General features: G+C 43.2%; 3 protein-coding genes across 19 annotated transcripts in view; 2 read left to right on the top strand and 1 right to left on the bottom strand.

Moving 5' to 3' along the window:
• LOC138757015 (leucine zipper putative tumor suppressor 3) overlaps positions 1-18,210 on the top strand; it is a 100,810-nt gene that overhangs the window by 18,207 nt on the left and 64,393 nt on the right. For 7 of the 17 annotated variants that reach the window (XM_069923609.1, XM_069923606.1, XM_069923601.1 and 4 more), the window contains exon 1: positions 16,765-16,906. The exons of 9 other annotated variants lie outside the window; for them this stretch is intronic. The gene's annotated coding sequence lies outside the window, so the exon portion shown is untranslated. Of the gene's footprint in view, positions 1-11,824; positions 11,908-16,764; positions 16,907-18,210 lie in introns of those variants that run through there. One more of the 17 variants, XM_069923598.1, reaches the window with a different exon arrangement.
• On the bottom strand, positions 1,491-17,481 carry LOC138757017 (golgin subfamily A member 6-like protein 24). The gene is made up of 3 exons (XM_069923612.1): positions 16,366-17,481; positions 6,328-6,954; positions 1,491-4,164 (listed from the first exon to the last, which is right to left on the bottom strand). Exon 3 carries the CDS (start codon positions 4,020-4,022, stop codon positions 3,273-3,275), a length of 750 nt encoding a protein of 249 aa, XP_069779713.1. The 5' UTR covers positions 4,023-4,164; positions 6,328-6,954; positions 16,366-17,481; the 3' UTR covers positions 1,491-3,272.
• LOC138756663 (uncharacterized) lies at positions 12,209-16,906 on the top strand. Its single transcript, XM_069923049.1, is given in 4 exon segments — positions 12,209-12,291; positions 13,624-13,780; positions 15,859-16,056; positions 16,260-16,906. Coding segments are annotated over 4 exon segments (564 nt in total). The 3' UTR covers positions 16,386-16,906.

Below are 18,210 nucleotides of genomic sequence, written 5' to 3'. Positions count from 1 at the left end.
TTTAACTTTTGAGGTGTAATGTATAGTCTGTGTATCCAGTTATATTGTATCATACGTAGCCTCGTATTTATTGCATTTCTCATCGTTCCAGAACATAATTTCTCCCATGTTTCCTTTTTTATCTTTATATTTAAATCTTGTTCCCATTTTTGTTTAGTTTTACCATTTGTTTCCTCATTCTACTTTTCTTGCAGTTTAATATACATATTTGTTATAAATCTTTTGATTAACATTGTATCTGTAATCACATATTCAAGGTTACTTCCCTCTGGCAAACTCAAACTGCTTCCTAATTTATCCTTCAAGTAGGATCTCAATTGGTAATATGCCAGCGCTGTATCTCCAGTTATATTGTACTTATCTCTCATTTGTTCAAAGGATAAGAATCTATTTCCTGAAAAACAATTTTCTATTCTTTTAATCCCTTTTTTTTCCCCATTCTCTAAAGGAAAGGTTATTTATTGTAAAAGGGAGTAACGTTTTGCGTCAATATTAGTTTTGGTAATTGATAATTTGTTTTATTTCTTTCTACATGAATCTTCTTCCAAATATTGAGGAGATGATGTAATACTGGAGAACTTCTATGTTGTACCAATTTTTCATCCCATTTATATAATATGTGTTCAGGTATCTTTTCCCCTATTTTATCTAATTCTAATCTCGTCCAGTCTGGTTTTTCCCTTGTTTGATAAAAATCTGATAGGTATCTTAATTGTGCGGCTCTATAATAATTTTTAAAGTTTGGCAGTTGTAAGCCTCCTTGTTTATACCATTCTGTTAATTTATCTAGTGCTATCCTCAGTTTCCCCCCTCTCCATAAAAATTTCCTTATTATTTTCTTTAACTCCTTGAAGAATTTTTCTGTCAGTTGTATTGGCAATGCCTGAAATAAGTATAATATCCTTGGAAAAATGTTCATTTTAATACAGTTTATCCTTCCTATTAGTGTTAGTGGTAAATCTTTCCAATGCTCTAAATCGTCCTGTAATTTTTTCATTAGTGGATAATAATTGAGTTTATATAGTTGGCCGAGATTTTTGTTTATTTGTACACCTAGGTATCTTATTGCCTGCATTTGCCATCTAAATGGAGATTCCTTCTTAAATTTTGAGAAATCCGCATTATTCATAGGCATTGCTTCACTTTTATTTACATTTATCTTGTAACCCGACACTTCTCCATATTCCTTCAATTTCTTATATAATTCTTTTATTGATAGTTCTGGTTCTGTTAAGTACACTATAACATCATCCACAAATAGACTGATTTTATATTCCTTGTCTTTTATTTTTATTCCTTTTATATTATTATCTATTCTTATCAATTCTGCTAGTGGTTCTATAGCTAACGCAAACAATAAAGGTGATAGTGGGCATCCCTGCCGCGTTGACCTGCTTAAGTTAAATTGCTTTGATACATGTCCATTTACTGTCACTTTCGCTAACGGTCCCTTATATAATGCTTTAATCCAATTAATATACTTCTCCGGTAAACTGAATTTTTGCAATACTTTGAACAAATAATTCCATTCTACTCTGTCAAAGGCCTTCTCTGCGTCTAAAGCAACTGCTACTGTAGGTGCTTTATTTCCTTCTACTGCATGAATTAAGTTAATAAATTTACAAATATTGTCTGTTGTGCGTCTTTTTTTGATAAATCCAGTTTGGTCTAAATTTACCATTTTCGGTACATGCTCTGCTAATCTGTTTGCTAATAGTTTAGCTATTATCTTATAATCTGTGTTTAGTGAAGATATTGGTCTATATGACGCTGGTGAGAGTGGATCTTTCCCTTGCTTTAGTATTACTGTAATTATTGCTGTTTTACATGAATCTGGTAAGCTTTGTGTTTCATCAATCTGGTTGATTACATCCAGGAGGGGCGGTATTAATAAGTCTTTAAATGTTTTGTAGAATTCTATTGGGAATCCATCCTCTCCTGGTGTCTTATTATTTGGTAATTTTTTTATTATCTCTTGTATTTCTACTATTCCAAATGGTTCTGTTAATTTATTTTGTTCCTCTATTTGTAGTTTTGGTAGTTCAATTTTAGTCAGAAATTCATCTATTTTCCCTTCTTTCCCTTCGTTTTCAGTTCGGTATAATTGTTCATAGAATTCTCTAAAGTTTTCCTTAATTTTCTTTTGGATTATATTTAATTTGTTTGTCTTTTTTCCTTGATGCCAATACCATTTTCTTAGCTTGTTCTGTCTTAAGCTGCCATGCTAGGATTTTGTGCGTTTTTTCCCCTAGTTCATAATATTTCTGTTTTGTCTTCATTATATTCTTCTCCACCTTATATGTTTGTAGTGTTTCATATTTTATTTTTTTATCCGCCAATTTTTTTTCTATATTTACTATTTCCCTTTCCAACTGCTCTGTTTCCTGATGATAGTCCTTCTTCATCTTGGTTACATAACTTATTATTTGCCCTCTAATGAATGCTTTCATTGCATCCCATAGTATAAACTTATCTTCCACTGATTCTGTATTTATTTCAAAATACATTTTTATTTGTTTTTCAATAAATTCTCTAAAATCCTGCCTTTTAAGTAGCATGGGGTTTAATCTCCATTTATACATTCTTGGAGGGATGTCCTCTAGCTGTACTGTCAATATTAAGGGTGAATGGTCCGATAGTATTCTAGCTTTATATTCTGTTTTTCTTACTCTATCTTGCATACTAGCTGATAACAAAAATAGGTCTATTCTTGAGTATGTTTTATGTCTAGCCGAGTAATATGAATATTCCTTTTCTTTTGGGTGTTGTTTCCTCCATATATCCAAAAGTTGCATTTCTTCCATTGATTTAATTATAAATTTGGTTACTTTGTTCTTTCTGTTAATTTTTTTCCCAGTTTTATCCATATTTGAATCCAAATTCAGGTTGAAATCCCCTCCTATTAATATGTTCCCTTGCGTATTAGCTACCTTCAAAAAGATATCTTGCATAAACTTTTGATCTTCTTTGTTAGGTGAATATACATTGAGTAGATTCCAAAACTCCGAATATATCTGACATTTTATCATTACATATCTCCCTGCTGGATCTATTATTTCCTCTTCTATTTTAAATGGCACATTTTTACTAATTAATATAGCCACTCCTCTTGCTTTTGAATTATACGATGCTGCTGTTACATGTCCTACCCAATCTCTCTTTAATTTCTTGTGCTCCAATTCAGTTAAGTGTGTTTCTTGCACAAATGCTATATCAATTTTTTCTTTTTTCAGTAAATTTAGCAGTTTCTTCCTTTTAATTTGGTTATGTATTCATTCTTCATCTTCCTTAAGGCCCACTATCTTTATGTTATTTCTTCTGTTATAGTTTTCCATTATATCTATTTTCTGAGCTAACAGTTCTTGTGTCTCTATAACTTTTTTATTAGATTCCTCTAATTTCTTTTTTAAGTCCTCTACCTCCATTTCTACTGCTGCTTCCCGCTCTTCCATCTTGTCCATTTTCTTTCCCATTTCTGTTAAGGTCATATCTATTTTATTCATTTTCTCTTCTGTGTTGTTTATTCTTCTTCTTAAATCATTAAATTCCTGTGTTTGCCATTCTTTAAATGACTCCATGTATTCTTTAATAAGAGAAAGTATATCCTTTATCTTGCCTTTCCCTTCTTCTTCTATTTCACTGTACTCTTCCTCTTCTTCTTCCTCTGGGTTGGCCATCTGTTGTTTCTTTGTTGCCCTTTTCTTCTCTTCTTTCTTGTTTTCGTTGTCTTCTATGTTCTCCTCTTGCTGCAGGTGTTCTGCAGCTGTCGTTGCCGGCAGTGGAGATCGACTCCCCAGCTGGTCCCCCCTCCCGTCGGTGTGTTTTTTTTCCATGCGCGGTTGCGCACTTTTACTCGGCTCAATGAGCCAATTTTGTAGTCCACTTTCTACCGACCTGAGGGAGCGGGTTTCTCTCTCCACCGCGGGCCTCTTCGAACAGGTAAGGCCTTCTCCTTCTTCCTCCGTTGTCTTCTCTTCCTCTCTTCTTACCGTTGATTTCGATTTTTCTTTTTTTGTCGCCATCTTCTTTCCACCTTTATGCTCACTTTTCTTTAACTTTTATTTCTGTGCCTTTGTGTTTTCCTTTGTTTTTCCCGACTTTTCTGGAGAGGGCTGGAGTTCACCGTCTGGCCACTACTCCATCACGTGACTCCCCCATTCTTCTCTGTATCAAAGAAGAAAAAATTCCTGAACACATTTGACAAACTCCAACCCATCCAAGCCTTTTACAGTATAGGTGTCCCAGTCAATGTGTGGGCAGTTAAAATCTTCTATAATCACCACCCTATGTTTACTACACATATACAGCATATCCTTCCAAATTTGCTCCTCTAATTCCCTCAGATCTATAAGTGCGTTCATGCTTTTCCCATTCCTCAATTCCATCCAAATAGCCTCACTGGACAAGCCCTCCAATCTATCCTGCCATAGCACTGCTGTAATGTTTTCCCTAACAAGCAATGTGACTCCTCCACCTTTTATTCCCCCCCCCCCCACCCCCACCCCCACCCCATTCTATCACACCTATAACAACAGAATCCTGGAATATTTAGCTGCCAATCATGCTCCTCCTGCAACCAAGTTTCTCTGAGGGCTACAATATCAGGGTTCCATGTGTCACTCCACCTTCCTTACAATGCTCCTTGCATTGAATGTCCTCCAGATTCACTCCTTTGATCACCATCTACTTTTACTGCCCCCTCTCCATTAATTTTAACAATCTGATTCCTCTCTCCCTTCACATCTAATTGTCTTTCTACCCTAATCTCCATACTGTCATTCTGATTTGCACCCCCCTGCCAAACAGATCTAGCAAACCTACCTGTCCCAATAATTCACAAATCAGAGCCCCTGCACTAACTCTTTAGCCACGCATTCATCCATCACATCTTCCTATTTCTACCCTCTCCAGAGAATACCACCCTGATGTCCTGTTTTTTTAAACTCCTTTAATTCCCTATATTCTTCATTCAGGACCTCATCCCAACTTCTATCTAGGTCATTGGTCCCATAGAAACAAAGAAACATAGAAGATAGGAACAGGAGTAGGTCATTCGACCCTTCGAGCCTGCTCCGCCATTCAACGAGATCATGGCTGATCTTAACGTTCAGTACCCCGTCCCCGCCTTCTCTCCGTAACCTTTAATACCCTTATACTGAAGAAATAGATCTAATTCCCTCTTAAATATATTTAATGAACCTGCCTCCACTGCCCTCTGTGGCAATGAATTCCACAGATTCACCACCCTCTGGGTAAAGAAATTCCTCCTCATCTCGGTCCTAAAGGGTTTGCCTATTATCCTCAAACCATGGCTCCGGGTTCTGGATTTTCCCATCATTAGAAACGTCCCATCTGCATCCATTCTGTCCAGTCCTGCCAGAATTTTATATGTCTCTATGAGATCCCCTCTCAATCTTCTAAACTCCAGCGAGTACAATCCCAATTTGCGCAATCTTTCCTCATAAGTCATTCCTGCCATTCCAGGTATCAGCCTGGTGAATCGCCTCTGCAGTCCCTCCATTGCAAGAACATCCTTCCTTAGATAAGGTGACCAAAACTGCACACAATACTCCAGGACCACAACATCTGGCTGCTCACCCACCAGAAGGTTTTGTACTTGATCAGAGACATCCCTGACCCTGGCACCATACCATCTGGGAGCCTCAATCTCATCCAGCAAACCTCCTATTCATTGGTCTAAATATTGCTCTCCTCTTCTCACCCCTTTCCTTCTGAGTCAGGGGACCAGCCTCTACACCAGAGACACAACCACCTTAACTTGTCACTTGTAGGTTCCCATCAACAGTATCCAAAATGAAGCACTCTGCACTGTTGGTATCTTCCCCTGCCTGACAGTCACCCTGCTACTTGCTTCCTGAATTATAGGGGTAACTGCCTCCCTGACACTCCAGTCTCCCACAACCTCTGTCTCTCTCAAGATCTGCAGTTCATCCAAATCCTGTTCCATTTCCCAAGGTCAGGTTGTAAGGAGCTGCAGCTGAATGCACCTTCTGCAGGTGTAGTTATCAGGGACAAAAGTACTGTCCCAGATTTCCCAGAACAACCCACTGCCCTAGCTGAATCCATTATCTAACTTTAATTAACAGAATAAACTCTCTCACTTCTCTCATCACTAGCTAACAAGCTAGCCCTTTCTCAGCCTCTGCTCATCAAAGCCTCAAACCTTCACTGGGCCACTCCTTTAACTGCCCTTCCTTTTATTGGTCCCTGCTAATTAACTCAATTACCCAACTATTCACTCCCAAAAATCAACTCTTAATTGGCTTAATTCTTTGCCCTCCACACCCTTTTTAAACCATCACTCACGCCATCTCTGACAACCCTTGCTGTCTCTCTCACGCAGACACTTCTGGTGCCTCGAATGAGGTTATGCTGTGAGGTCTTGGTGTTGAATCAGGGTAATAGTTATAGCAAAGCCCTGCTGTCTGCATTTTGTAGGATGGAGGCTGCTGCTGGACTTTGGTTTTTATCCCCCTGGAAGCCCTCTTTCTTCATGAAAATGGCAATGATTGAATCTTGTAACATAAATGTAGTATCCCTTTGTCATATTGTAAATATCCCTCAGACTTTTAAAGATTTTAATTTATTTTTTAATGATCATTTCTTTGCAGTTCCCTTGTCCCTGCATTCACCCAAAGTATTCCTTGTTTTTCATAATGATACTTTTTCCCAGGATTTGTGCTCTTTCTGCTGTTGTGATGTGGTCTTTACAAGGTGGAAGATACTGATCACAGTGTTAGCTGTCGAATGAGCTCGCTGGTATCAATGAGCAGTGAGTAAGTATTGATCTGTGAGTGCCAACACCAGGAGGGAGTTAAAATGTAATCCATTTGGAGGGAAGAGCCACTTCTGGTAGCGGTGCACTGTCCCTGTAGGTAAGCTGGCTAGCAGATACACGGTTCGGTATTGGAACTCCTGATGTTGACAGCACACCTGATGAACAAAAATGGGCAATGCAGTTAGAGTAGCTGTTAGTACTGAGCTGATACAGCGCCAGCAACTGGGGTTCGTATCCCGTGCTGTCTGTAAAGAGTTTATACATTCTCTTCCTGTGTTTGTGTGGGTTTCCTCTGGTGTTCTGGCTTTTTTTTTCTTCCACCCTTTGAAACATATGGGGGTCGTAGGGGTTAATTGGGTGTAATTGGGTGACATGGCCTCGTGGGCCAAAAGGGCTTTTACCGTCCTACATGTCTAAATTTAAAATTTAAACAAAACACAAGAGGCTGGCGAAGGGAAGGGTGCAGGATTGATTGTAAAACTGCACTAGGTGCAATTCTGGATTTGGGAGAAGGTGGAGACATCCTCCACCTCCCCATCCCCCTGTTCCTCTGGACTACTTGAGTACCTTACCAGTTTGTAAAAATTGCTCGCAAATTTGCATCACATTGTTTCAAGCCCGAATAATGTACAGTACTGCGTAAGCTCCTGCATCTTTGTATAAATCATTGCCCTTGAGCTGCGTGCCTGAATTTTTAGCCCTGCTAAGGTTTTTTCCCAGAGTACAAAGGTACAACTGCAATGCTCACCGCAATGTGATCTATCTTTGTAGCAGCTGCATTAATCAGGTGCTTTAAATTATGTTACTTTGATGTCGAATGTAATTTTTGCCACACAGGGATAATCTTCGAAAGCTTTACCCCCAAATAAATGTTTAAAAAGACTAAAAAGGTGAGGGCTTTTTGAAATTTTAAACCCCGCAATTCATGAAGTGGCCGGATTTATAAAGTTTTGATTTTTCTTTACCAGTGTTCTCAACTCATCCACCCTGACCCTGCTCCTCTCCTTCTACCTCTGTGACAAGTGAATTGGGGTAGCAGTAATGGTGTGGCACAGATAAGATCTCAAAATTGGATTGTGCATTTCACAGGCGAAGACTAAGCAAGACACAAGGGAGGTTTGTGATGGTAATTCCTTTAAAACCAGCAGAGAGAGGTAGATGCAAAGGTTCAGGAAGGTAATTCAGGAGTGAAGCCTCAGTGTGGCATGACTATAAGACCACGAATGTTTCAAAGCTTGCTCACTTTCCCAGTCACCATACCCATCGTTCCACTTGTTGCTAAACACTGCCACAAGCAGATTGATCTGCCAATATTGGAGCATCGGTCAGATGTCAAGGTATGAGGTGTCAACCATCCTTTTCCATGGATCCTGCCCGTCCCACTGAGTTCCTCCAGCTTTTTGTGCATTGCTCCCATTTTTCAGCATCTCCAGTCTTTCTTTTTTGTGCTCTCAATTCCAGCATCGGCAGTCTCTTGTGTTTTGATTCAAAGTTCAGATTTAATGTCAGAGCAACATCACATACAACCCTGAGATTCTTTTTTTCTGCAGACAAGGCAGAATTAACACTATTGGCAATGTGAAAAAACTGTAGTAAAGCACAAAAATCTGTAGACACTGTGGTTGAAGTAAAAAACACACAATGCTGGAGAAACTCAGCAGGTCAAACAGTTTCCTTTCTATAGCAAAGATAAAAATACATAACTGACATTTCGGGGTTGAGCCCTTCATCAAGCTATAGAAAAAAAAAGTGGTTCTCAACCTTTTTCTTTCTATTCACATCCCACTTTAAGTCATCCCTATGCCAAAAGTGCTCTGTGATTAGTAAGGGATTGCTTAAGGTGGGATGTAAATGGGAAGGGAAGGTTAAGAATCACTGCTCGAGCCCCAATTGTTACTGAAATATTTTGCTTGAGAAAAATTGTCATTGCCCCATTCCCTTTGGAGAGTCATGAAACCGTGCACATAACAAGTCAATTAGGTACGATTAACCACCAAGTTAAGGAACACCTAGCACAAAAAAAACTGTATTCAAGAAAAAAAATGTATATAAATGAGAGAAACAAGAAGGGCAAACAAACTGCAGTGCAGAAATATTCAACAATCAATCAAGTGCACAAGTACGAGTCCTGAAATGAACCCCTGATTGAGCTTGTTGTTGAAGAGTCTCATGGTGGAGGAGGAGCAGCTGTCCCTCAACTTGGTGGTACATGTCTTGTGGCACCTCTACCTCTTTCTTGATGACAGCAGAGCATGTCCTGGGTGGTGTGATGGCAGCATTCCATGTAAATGTTATCGATGGTGAGGAGAATTTTGCCTATGATGTCCTGCACATTGTCTATTACCTTTTGCAGGGCTTTCTGCTCCAAAGTTTTGGTACCCACATACCAGACCATGATGCAGTCAGTCAGTATATTTTCCACTACACATCTATAGAAGTTTGCCAAGGCTTTTGATGTTGTGCCAAACCTCTGCAAACTCCTGAGAAAGTATAGGTGCTGACGTGCTTTCTTCATGTTAACATTCATGTGTTGGGTCCAGGAAAGATCCTCCAAGACAGTGAATCCCAGGAATTTAAATTTGCTCACCCTCTCCACCTCTGATTTCCCCGATGATCACTGGATTGTACCCCTCTGGTTTCCCCTCAGTACACCAGTCAGCCTCCTTCCTATTTGCTGACTCATTGTCCCCTTTTATACAACCCGCTACTGTGGTATCACTGGCAAATTTGTAGATGGTGTTACTGTTGTACCGAGCCACATAGTCAGAGGTGTAAAGTGAGTAGGGCAGGGGGCTAAGAACACAGCCCTGTGGTGCTCCAGTACTGATGGAGATTGTTGAGGAAATGTTCTTACCCATCATCACTGATGGTGGTCTTGAGGTGAGGAAATCCATGATCCAATAACACAGTGAAGTGTTGAAGCCCAGGTCTTGGAGTTTGATGGATAGTTTTAAGGGGATGATGGACTGTAGTCAATAAAGAGCATCTTGATGTATGCATCTTAGGTGAACATGTGTTCCAGAGCCAGTGAGATGGCATTTGCCATAGACCTGTCACAGTGGTAGGCAAATTGGAATGGATCCTTGTCGCCATTCACGTAGGAACTGATATACTTCAACACCAGCCTCTCAAAACACGGCATCGCTATGGATGTGAGCGCCATTGGCCAGTAGTCTTTGAGTCAGGTTATCAGACTCTTCTTCTTAGGCAAGGGTATGGTCGATATCTGTTTGAAACAGGTGGGTTCCACATCCTGCTGGAGTGAGTTTTTGAAGATATCACAGGTCAGCACAGGTTTTCAGTGCTTGATACTATGTCCAGACTGGATGCTTTCCTTGGATTCATTCTCCTGAAGGCAGCCCATATGTCATCCTTGGATACTGTCAGTAGAGGACCACCAGAACACATGGGTGTGCGCAGTTGCTCTTCTTTGTTCTGGTAGTTAAATTGGGTGATTAAACTAGGTTTACAGGTGAGAAGATGGCAGCTAATGTCAGGGTGGTGGGTGAGCAGAGACCATAGCAGACCATTTGAAGGAGCAACACCTAACTTTCCATCTTGGCACTCTCCAGCTGGATAGCATTAATGTTGTCTTCTCCAGTTTCTGCTAGCCTACTCCCCATTCTTCTACTCTTTCTCCATCCCTCTTTCCTCCAGCTCTCCATCCCTTCACTCTCCAATCAGAGAGCCATCCCCTCTCCCCTTTGTTTGCTGGTGTTGCCCTCCCTCCCTTACCACATTATCCTTGCCTGAGCAACTATGCCCCTTACCCTGCCCCTCTGCCATCACCATTTTGTTTGGGCGGCTGCCCATATTTTGTCTATACCTTGATGAATGACTCAAGCCTGAAATATTGATTTTATATTTTTATCTTTGCTGCATAAAGGACACTGTTTGACCTGCTGAGTTCTCCAGCGTGGTCTTTTTACTTCAACCACAGTGTTTGTAAACTTTTGTGATTTATTTGTAATATCCTTTGTTATTTGAGAAAATGTTAACCGGGAAATATACAGAAGCAACAAGGCAGAACCCATTATCTTTTCATGGATTTTATCACCATTTGGTAAACCTTCCACCAAGATCCAGAGGATCCTAGTAGTGTGGCCTTCTGCTCTGCTGACCACCAGCCAAGGCATCATCTGGCCTAGAGGGTTCCCTATGGACTCCAACATGGCAGTCTGAGTTCCTGTGAATTTCGCTACTCTTGGGTAATGAAATCCGCCCACTGTACCCATGCTGGGTCAACTCAAGTGAAGCACAGTGGTCCACTGAATAGGAGATAGCACCTGCAGGGACAAAGCTGTGGAAAGATTTTGTTAGTGTCGGCATTCTTAAATATGTGTGCATGTTGGCTTTTTCAATGTGAGAGCATTTATACCCATATTTATTATGTTATGATATGTTATCTTGACATTCAATTTAAACAAAAGCTTTGGTGGCTGGTGAGCCTGGGAGAAGAGGCCACGTCCAACTTCAAGGTCATTCTGCCAGCACAGCTGGCCGTGCATAGCAAGAAGCCCCAGAACTCACCCAAGACCTGACGGTAGCCTCTCAATGGAAGTCCACGCAATTAACTGTGTTGCTCCATCTTTAATTTTTGTTTGATTTTAATTTAGTGATACAGACACTTCTGGCCCTCACTGTCCAATTATACCCAAGTAACCAATTAATCTATTCACTCTGTACTTCTTTGGAATGTGGAGGAATCGTGAGGACCCAGAGAAACCCCACATGGTCACAGAGAGAACGTACAAAATTCCTTACAGTCAGCAGTGGATTTGCACCTGGGTCAATAGAGCTGTAATAAATAGCATTGCCCAATCTACTAGACTAACCATGCTTCCATCTCTTATATTCATTTACACTCCAGGGGTCACCGAGTGCCCTGGTGGCTTGATCTGCAATTTTATGGTTTCTTAAGTTAAAATAATTCAGTGACCTAACCTTTTTGTTCCTAACTTCCAAATGGTTATTTTCAAGTTTTAGGTTGAAGTTTATTGTCATGTTCTTCCTGGAATAGCGAGAAAGGTTCTCTTCATGAGTCATCCCTAACAGGCGTCCAGAGAGTAGATGGAGCAAGAGCACATTCCTAGATGCTGAATAAACCAGTTGAGTCCCTCCAGCATTTCGGTGTTTTCGCGACAATCACAGTGTCTGCATCCTAACGCGTTTCTCTCTTCAGCCCTGAAGAAGTTCTCCTCCTCTCTTTGAAGGGAGTTCTGTGAGAGTCTCTCTCACTACTCCCCATCTGCACTGCCTGCTGCCCTCAAGCTTTACGACCATGCTCTCACCAAGACTCGTGCTTTGGATTCCTCCCACATTGTTTGAATTCTGCCTTTTCTAATCTTTCCTTGAAGACGGGCTCAGGCCCGAAACGTCAGCGATACATTTTTGTCAAAAAAATTCTAGATGCTGAATAAACCAGCTGAGTTCCTCCAGCATTTTGGTGTTTTTGCGACCATCGCAGCCTGTCGTGTTTCTCGCAGTGAAGGGTGAGAGAGAAACAGCAGGTCAGCATGAGATCACCATTCATTTACAAGGCAGAATAACTGCTGGGGAGAAGCTGTCTTCAAGTGTGGAAGGGTCCTTCAGTGTGTTGATTACCTTTCTGAGACAGCGGAAAGTGTAGATGGAGTTGGTGGAGGGGAGGGAATTTTATTTTGCCGCCTTCTGTAGCTTCTAATCTTGTGCAGAGCAGTCCGTAACATGAGTAACAATGTTTAAAAAAATATTTAATGATACACCCCTTTTGGTCCATGAAGCCAGGCCACCCAGTTATCCTCCCAACCCTGTTGGGTTTTGAGGGTGAGAGGGAACCCACGCAGGTCATGGGAGAACATACAAACTCCTTACAGATAGCACCGGTTTTGAAACCTTGTATCTGGCACTGTAAAAGGTTTCACTAAAAGGTTCTCAATCTTTTTCTTTCTGCTCGCATACCACTTTAAGTATTCCCTAGGCCATAGGTGCTCTGTGATTAGTAAGGGATTGCTTAAGGTGGTATGTGGGTGGAAGGAAAACCACTGTTTTAATCATACCTAATGGACTTGTTATGCGCATAGTTTCATAACTCTAAAGGAAATGGGTCAGATAATTGTTCTCAAGCAAAATATTTCAGTAACAATTGGGTCCAGAGCAGTGGTTCTCAACCTTCTCCTCCCACTCACATACCACCTTAAGCAATCCCTTACTAATTACAGAGCACTGATGGCATCGGGATTACTTAAAGTGGTATGTGAGTGGAGAGAAAAATTGTTGAGAACCACTGCACCTCATTAACCATGCCACCCTAATCAGATTACGCAGCAGTCCCCTCTATCATTATTAGAGCTTCAAACTGACGATGTTGGGCTCCACTTTCACTACAAGGAATCATTTCCATTCTCATTCATGTTTCCTCAGGATTGGTGTAAAAAAATGTATTCATCAATCAGATACATGTTCAGCACGAGTCCTTTCCAGTTTGTAAATCCACACAACGGAATTAACCTGGTGGAAGGTTCAGAATGGGTCACTAATGCATGATGCCATTCTGGTTCTTTTCTCTGGGGGGAGCTGTTTTCTGTGGCTTTACTTTGTCCCCTCTAGTGATGCAAACGATCTTTGTTTTCCATTTTAACAATACTGTACAACGCTACTGCAGAAGCCGACTCTGGCCATTGAAACTTGTGCCAATCAGTTACACCAAATTAAACTAAACATTTGGAGAGGGTTGGAGGAAACTGGAGCATCCGGGGAAACCCACAGAGGCCACAGGGAGAACATACAAACTCCTTTTAGACAAGAGTTGATTCGACCCCCCTGAGTTGTTGGTGTTGTAATAGCATTGCGCTAATTGCCACCCTGTGTGAAGAGTCATCCCAGAGTTTGTCCTTCAGTCAACAAGGCTCCTTGCAGGTCGAGTTGAATCCTCACAAAGAAAGCTCAGAGAGCACACGCCAAAAAAATGAAAACATGCTGAAGCTCGAGAGAAAGAGCCAGGTTGGAAGGTATGGTGCACCATGGTTTTGGAGGCACTCCACAGGTCATGCGGCAACAACGGAAAGGACAAGGGAGTTGATGTTTTGGGCATGAGCTCTTCTTCGGGTGTGTTGAAAATTGGCCAGACACCCAAATAAGAAGGTTGGGGGAGGAAGAGGACATGGTCATCTTTTAAGGTTGGGGAGATGATCCAGAGACCGATTGGTGGAACAAGTGAGGGGGGAATGACGGTGGGCAGGTGAAAATGGCTGGAAGGTAGAGATGGATGCTGATAGGCGATAGGTGGAACCAATTAAGTGAAGGATGATGGGCAGATGAGGTGATGGAGGGGATTTCATAGATGAACCCAGGTAAAATGATATCTAGGTGATGTGCAGATGGAACTGGATGGGAGAGGGTAACGAGGGATGGAAAAGGTGAACAAAGAGAGGGAAAGACGCTGGGTAAGCTGGAAAAGGAAAGGGACACAGAAAGATGGGTAACCTGAAAATGGAAAATTCAGTACTTATGCCAAGCAGAATATGAGATGCTGATGTTCAAGTTTTCATTTGGCCTTACTCTGGCAGTGGAGAAGGTTGAGGACCAACAGATTGGTGGGGAAGGGGGGTGGTGGTGATGGAAGGTGAAACAACATGGAACCAGGAGCTCGGAAAGGCCATTGTAAATACAGGTATGTGATTCTTGATCCAGACATCTAAAATCCAGAAAGCTCCAATATCTGGCGTGGGGACTGGCAGTTGGGGGAGGCGACTGAGGGACCAGTGGTCTTGATAGAAGGCCGGGCAACTGGAAGGGGGTGGGGGTGGATACTGCAGCACAATTTGGGTGGGCTTTCTGAAATCTGGAAAAATCTGAAATTTGGAACACACCAAGGGTTCCAGATAAAGGATCGTATACCTATAGAATATGGATTCTCCGCAAAATAACCCCCCCCCCCCCCCCCCATTTAAACTTGGTTTCACTAGTATCAAAGGAGATACACATGGATCTCAGCTTCACCCGGGAGGTCTGTTTAGCTCACAGGATGGTGATGAGGGAGGGTGTGAAGGGACAAGTGTTGCACCTCCTGCACTTGCAAGGGCATGTGACAAGGGATTGGGAGGAGTGAGTGGGGAGGGAATTAACATACAAGGGAGTCATGTTGAATGCAGTTCCTGGACAGCAGAAAGAAAGGGGCTAGATATGGCTGGTGGTGAGAGCCACTTGGTGCTGGTGATAGATGTCGAGGATTATGTGTTGGACACTAGTGAAGTGCAAGGAGAAGACTGAGGGAACTCTCATCTACGGAGCAGAGGGAGTTTGAGAACAGATGTTTTGGAAATGGAGGAAATGTGAGTGAGGATTCCATCAATTACATGATAGGTAGGGAAGCTAAGTTTCCTGAATAAAGAGGGCTTTTAAGAAGTCCTAGAGTGGAGCGTCTCATCTTGAGAGCAGGTGCAGCAGAGATGGAGATACGAAGAGAAAGGGTAGAGTCATGACAGGAGAAAACTTGGGAGGAAGTGTCGTTCAGGTCAATGTTACTCTCAATTGATTTATCGTAGATGGTGACATTGTTTCCTTCCTGAGATGGAGATAGAGCAGCCAAGAAAAAGTGTGAGAAATAGTTCAGGAAAAGTTCAGGGCAGCTGGTGGAAAAGGAGAAAATATTGACGAACTGGATGCCAGTGCCAGCACCATCATCGGAAGAAACAGTGCCAGTGCAGGAAGAAACAGTGCCAGAAGAACCATGCCAGTGCGGTTAGAAAACATGCCAATGTGGGAAGAAACTGTGCCAGTGCAGGAAAAAGCAGCACCCGCATAGGAAGAAACCGTCCCAGTGCAGGAATAAACAGTGCCAGCAGAGGAAGAAGCAGTGCCAGTGCAGGAAGAAACAGAGCCAACGCAGGAAGAAACAGGGCCAGTGCAGGAAGAAACAGTGCCAGTGCAGGAAGAACCAATGCCAGCGCAGGAAGAAACAGAGCCAGTGCAGGAAGAAAAAGTGCCAGTGCAGGAAGAAGCAGCACCCACATAGGAAGAAACCGTGCCAGTGCAGGAAAAAAACAGTGCCAGTGCAGGAAGAAGCAGCACCAGCATAGGAAGGAACAGTGCCTGTGCAGGAAGAAACAGTGCCAGCATAGGAAGAAACAGTGCCAGTGCAGGAAGAAGCAGCACCCGCATCAGAAGGAACCATGCCAGTGCAGGAAGAAACAGAGCCAGTGCAGGAAGAACCAATGCCAGCGCAGGAAGAAACAGAGCCAGTGCAGGAAGAAAAAGTGCCAGTGCAGGAAGAAGCAGCACCCACATAGGAAGAAACCGTGCCAGTGCAGGAAAAAAAACAGTGCCAGTGCAGGAAGAAGCAGCACCCGCATCAGAAGGAACCATGCCAGTGCAGGAAGAAACAGAGCCAGTGCAGGAAGAAACAGTGCCAGGGCAGGAAGAAGAAGCACCAGCATAGGAATAAACAGTGCCAGTGTAGGAAGAAACGGTGCCAGCGTAGGAAGAAAGATTGCCAGTGCAGGAAGAAACATTGCCAGTGCATGAAGAAATGGCACCAGTGGCAGAAGTGACGCCAGTGGAGGAAGTGGCACCAGTGGAGTCCTCACCTTGGGATCTGGCTGTGTAGAAATAGGCTGTTGCATTTGTCCACACAATAACAACCGTGCCTCGAAAGCGATTGGTTGAAAGTGTAAAATGTTGAAAGCAAACTGCAGCGAGGCGTTCGGGCGCTACATCAATGCAGGTCCCCTTCTCCCGACTGGAAGAGTTCTTGCCCTCCCAGCCCAGACTGTTAAGTGTTTGCTCTTCCTGCCGTTCTTTCTCCAAGAGGGAAAGTCGGCGGGCTGAGTGTGCACGTTACACAGAGGGAGGTTGGGTGGGCGATCCCGGCCACTGCGCCGAAGTTTTTTTAACTCTCTTTTCGTCTGGGCTGCAGAATGCCGCTGAACCCCTCCCAGCGTCAAGGTGCGAGTCCCTTTCCACTCCTGCATTGCAGCATCGGTGCCAACGGCGCGTTGTGAGCCCGCACTCACTCACAACTCCGAAAGCCCATCGCAGCCCACAATAAGGCAGGAGCGCTTCCCACCGGCTTCACGGGACGTTTCCCGGTCGGCAGACGCCAAAATGCATCTCAAGAGGGGGTGTCAGGTACGACTGGCTTTGATTTGGGGGCTGACTTCTTGTTGCCCGGGCGCATCGAGCCGAGAGGCGCCGGTGGGTCCGCGGGGAGGAGTGTGGTAGCGCTCGCTGCCGCGATCCCCGAGTGGGTTCTCCTGCGTTCAGCTGACGAGCAGCGAGCGATTCCACCTCCTCACACCTTCCCCGCCACTCGGCGAGATCCCAACTTCACTTTTTCTTGCCTCCGTGTACGAACCGCTGGCGAATTCGAGCGAGGGTCGGAGTTCCACTTGCCCGATCAAACTTTAACCTCGCCTTAACTTGGGAGGTTCTGCTCAACTTGTACCAAGAACAAACTTTCCCTGAACGTTTGGGTCCTGATAAAATTATTTGGGGTCAGACGGACAGTTGGACCCCAAGGTGAAACTTTTCCTCCGTCGCTCCCTTTCCACGGATGTCATTTGAACCCTTGACCCCCTTTTCCAGCGTTTTCAGATTGTTTTTTAATATCCAACGCGTGCATTTTCTTTTTAAAAACAAAAAGGAAACTTGAGAAATAGTTTTGTAGTGTATGCATTTCAACCCGCTTGGCAGACAGCTGGAGGGAGGACGTGGCGGGACTGAGGACGGACGGAGGGGGAAACAGAGATGCAGGAACAGGGGGAGGGAGGGGGGAGTAGAGAGCTGGGGTCACAGCACCCAGATTGGTGCACCCATTGCTCAGGTTAGTTTGGACACAGACCCATTCATCGTCCAAACAGTCCCATTGATTCCATCCATGCTATTCTCCGCGTCAACTCTTCCCTGGATTCACAAGGTACAGCAGCAAAAGGAGGCTCATGGATTTTGCTCCACCATTCTATCATGAGCTCAACCATCCTCCCACTCAGCCCCACTCCCCACTTTCTCCCCTGCCCTGATTAATCAAAAACCTGCCAATCTCTGCTTTAAATACACTCAAGGACCTCGCTTCCACCGGCACCTGTGGCAACATGTTCCACAGACTCACAACCCTCCAACTAAAGAAAATTGTCCGCATCTCTGTTTTAAATTTATGCCCTTTATATCCTGAGATTGTGCCCCCTTGTTCCCTACCGTGGGAAACAACCTTGCCACAGCTACTCTGTCCAAGCCCTTCGGTATTCGAGAAGTCTCCATGACATCCCTCTGCTTCTCTTATTCATCAACAGGCTAGGGGCTGTTTTAAGTTACCAACCTGCAGTGATTTCTTTGATGTAGAGGGCATCAGGCCACCCACACACTACAGGGAGAATGTTCAAATGCCAGATTCAGGATTGAATCTGGGTGAGGTAGTTGTAGAGTTATACATCATG

The sequence above is a fragment of the Narcine bancroftii genome, chromosome 3 (genome assembly GCF_036971445.1).
Source record: "Narcine bancroftii isolate sNarBan1 chromosome 3, sNarBan1.hap1, whole genome shotgun sequence".
Taxonomy (NCBI): domain Eukaryota; kingdom Metazoa; phylum Chordata; class Chondrichthyes; order Torpediniformes; family Narcinidae; genus Narcine; species Narcine bancroftii.
This window is presented reverse-complemented; position numbering and strand designations above follow the sequence as displayed.

What these genes read in the sequence shown, in the direction of transcription:
- LOC138757017 (XM_069923612.1), bottom strand. Translation starts at nt 4,022, where the DNA reads ATGGCGACAAAAAAAGAAAAATCGAAATCAACGGTAAGAAGAGAGGAA.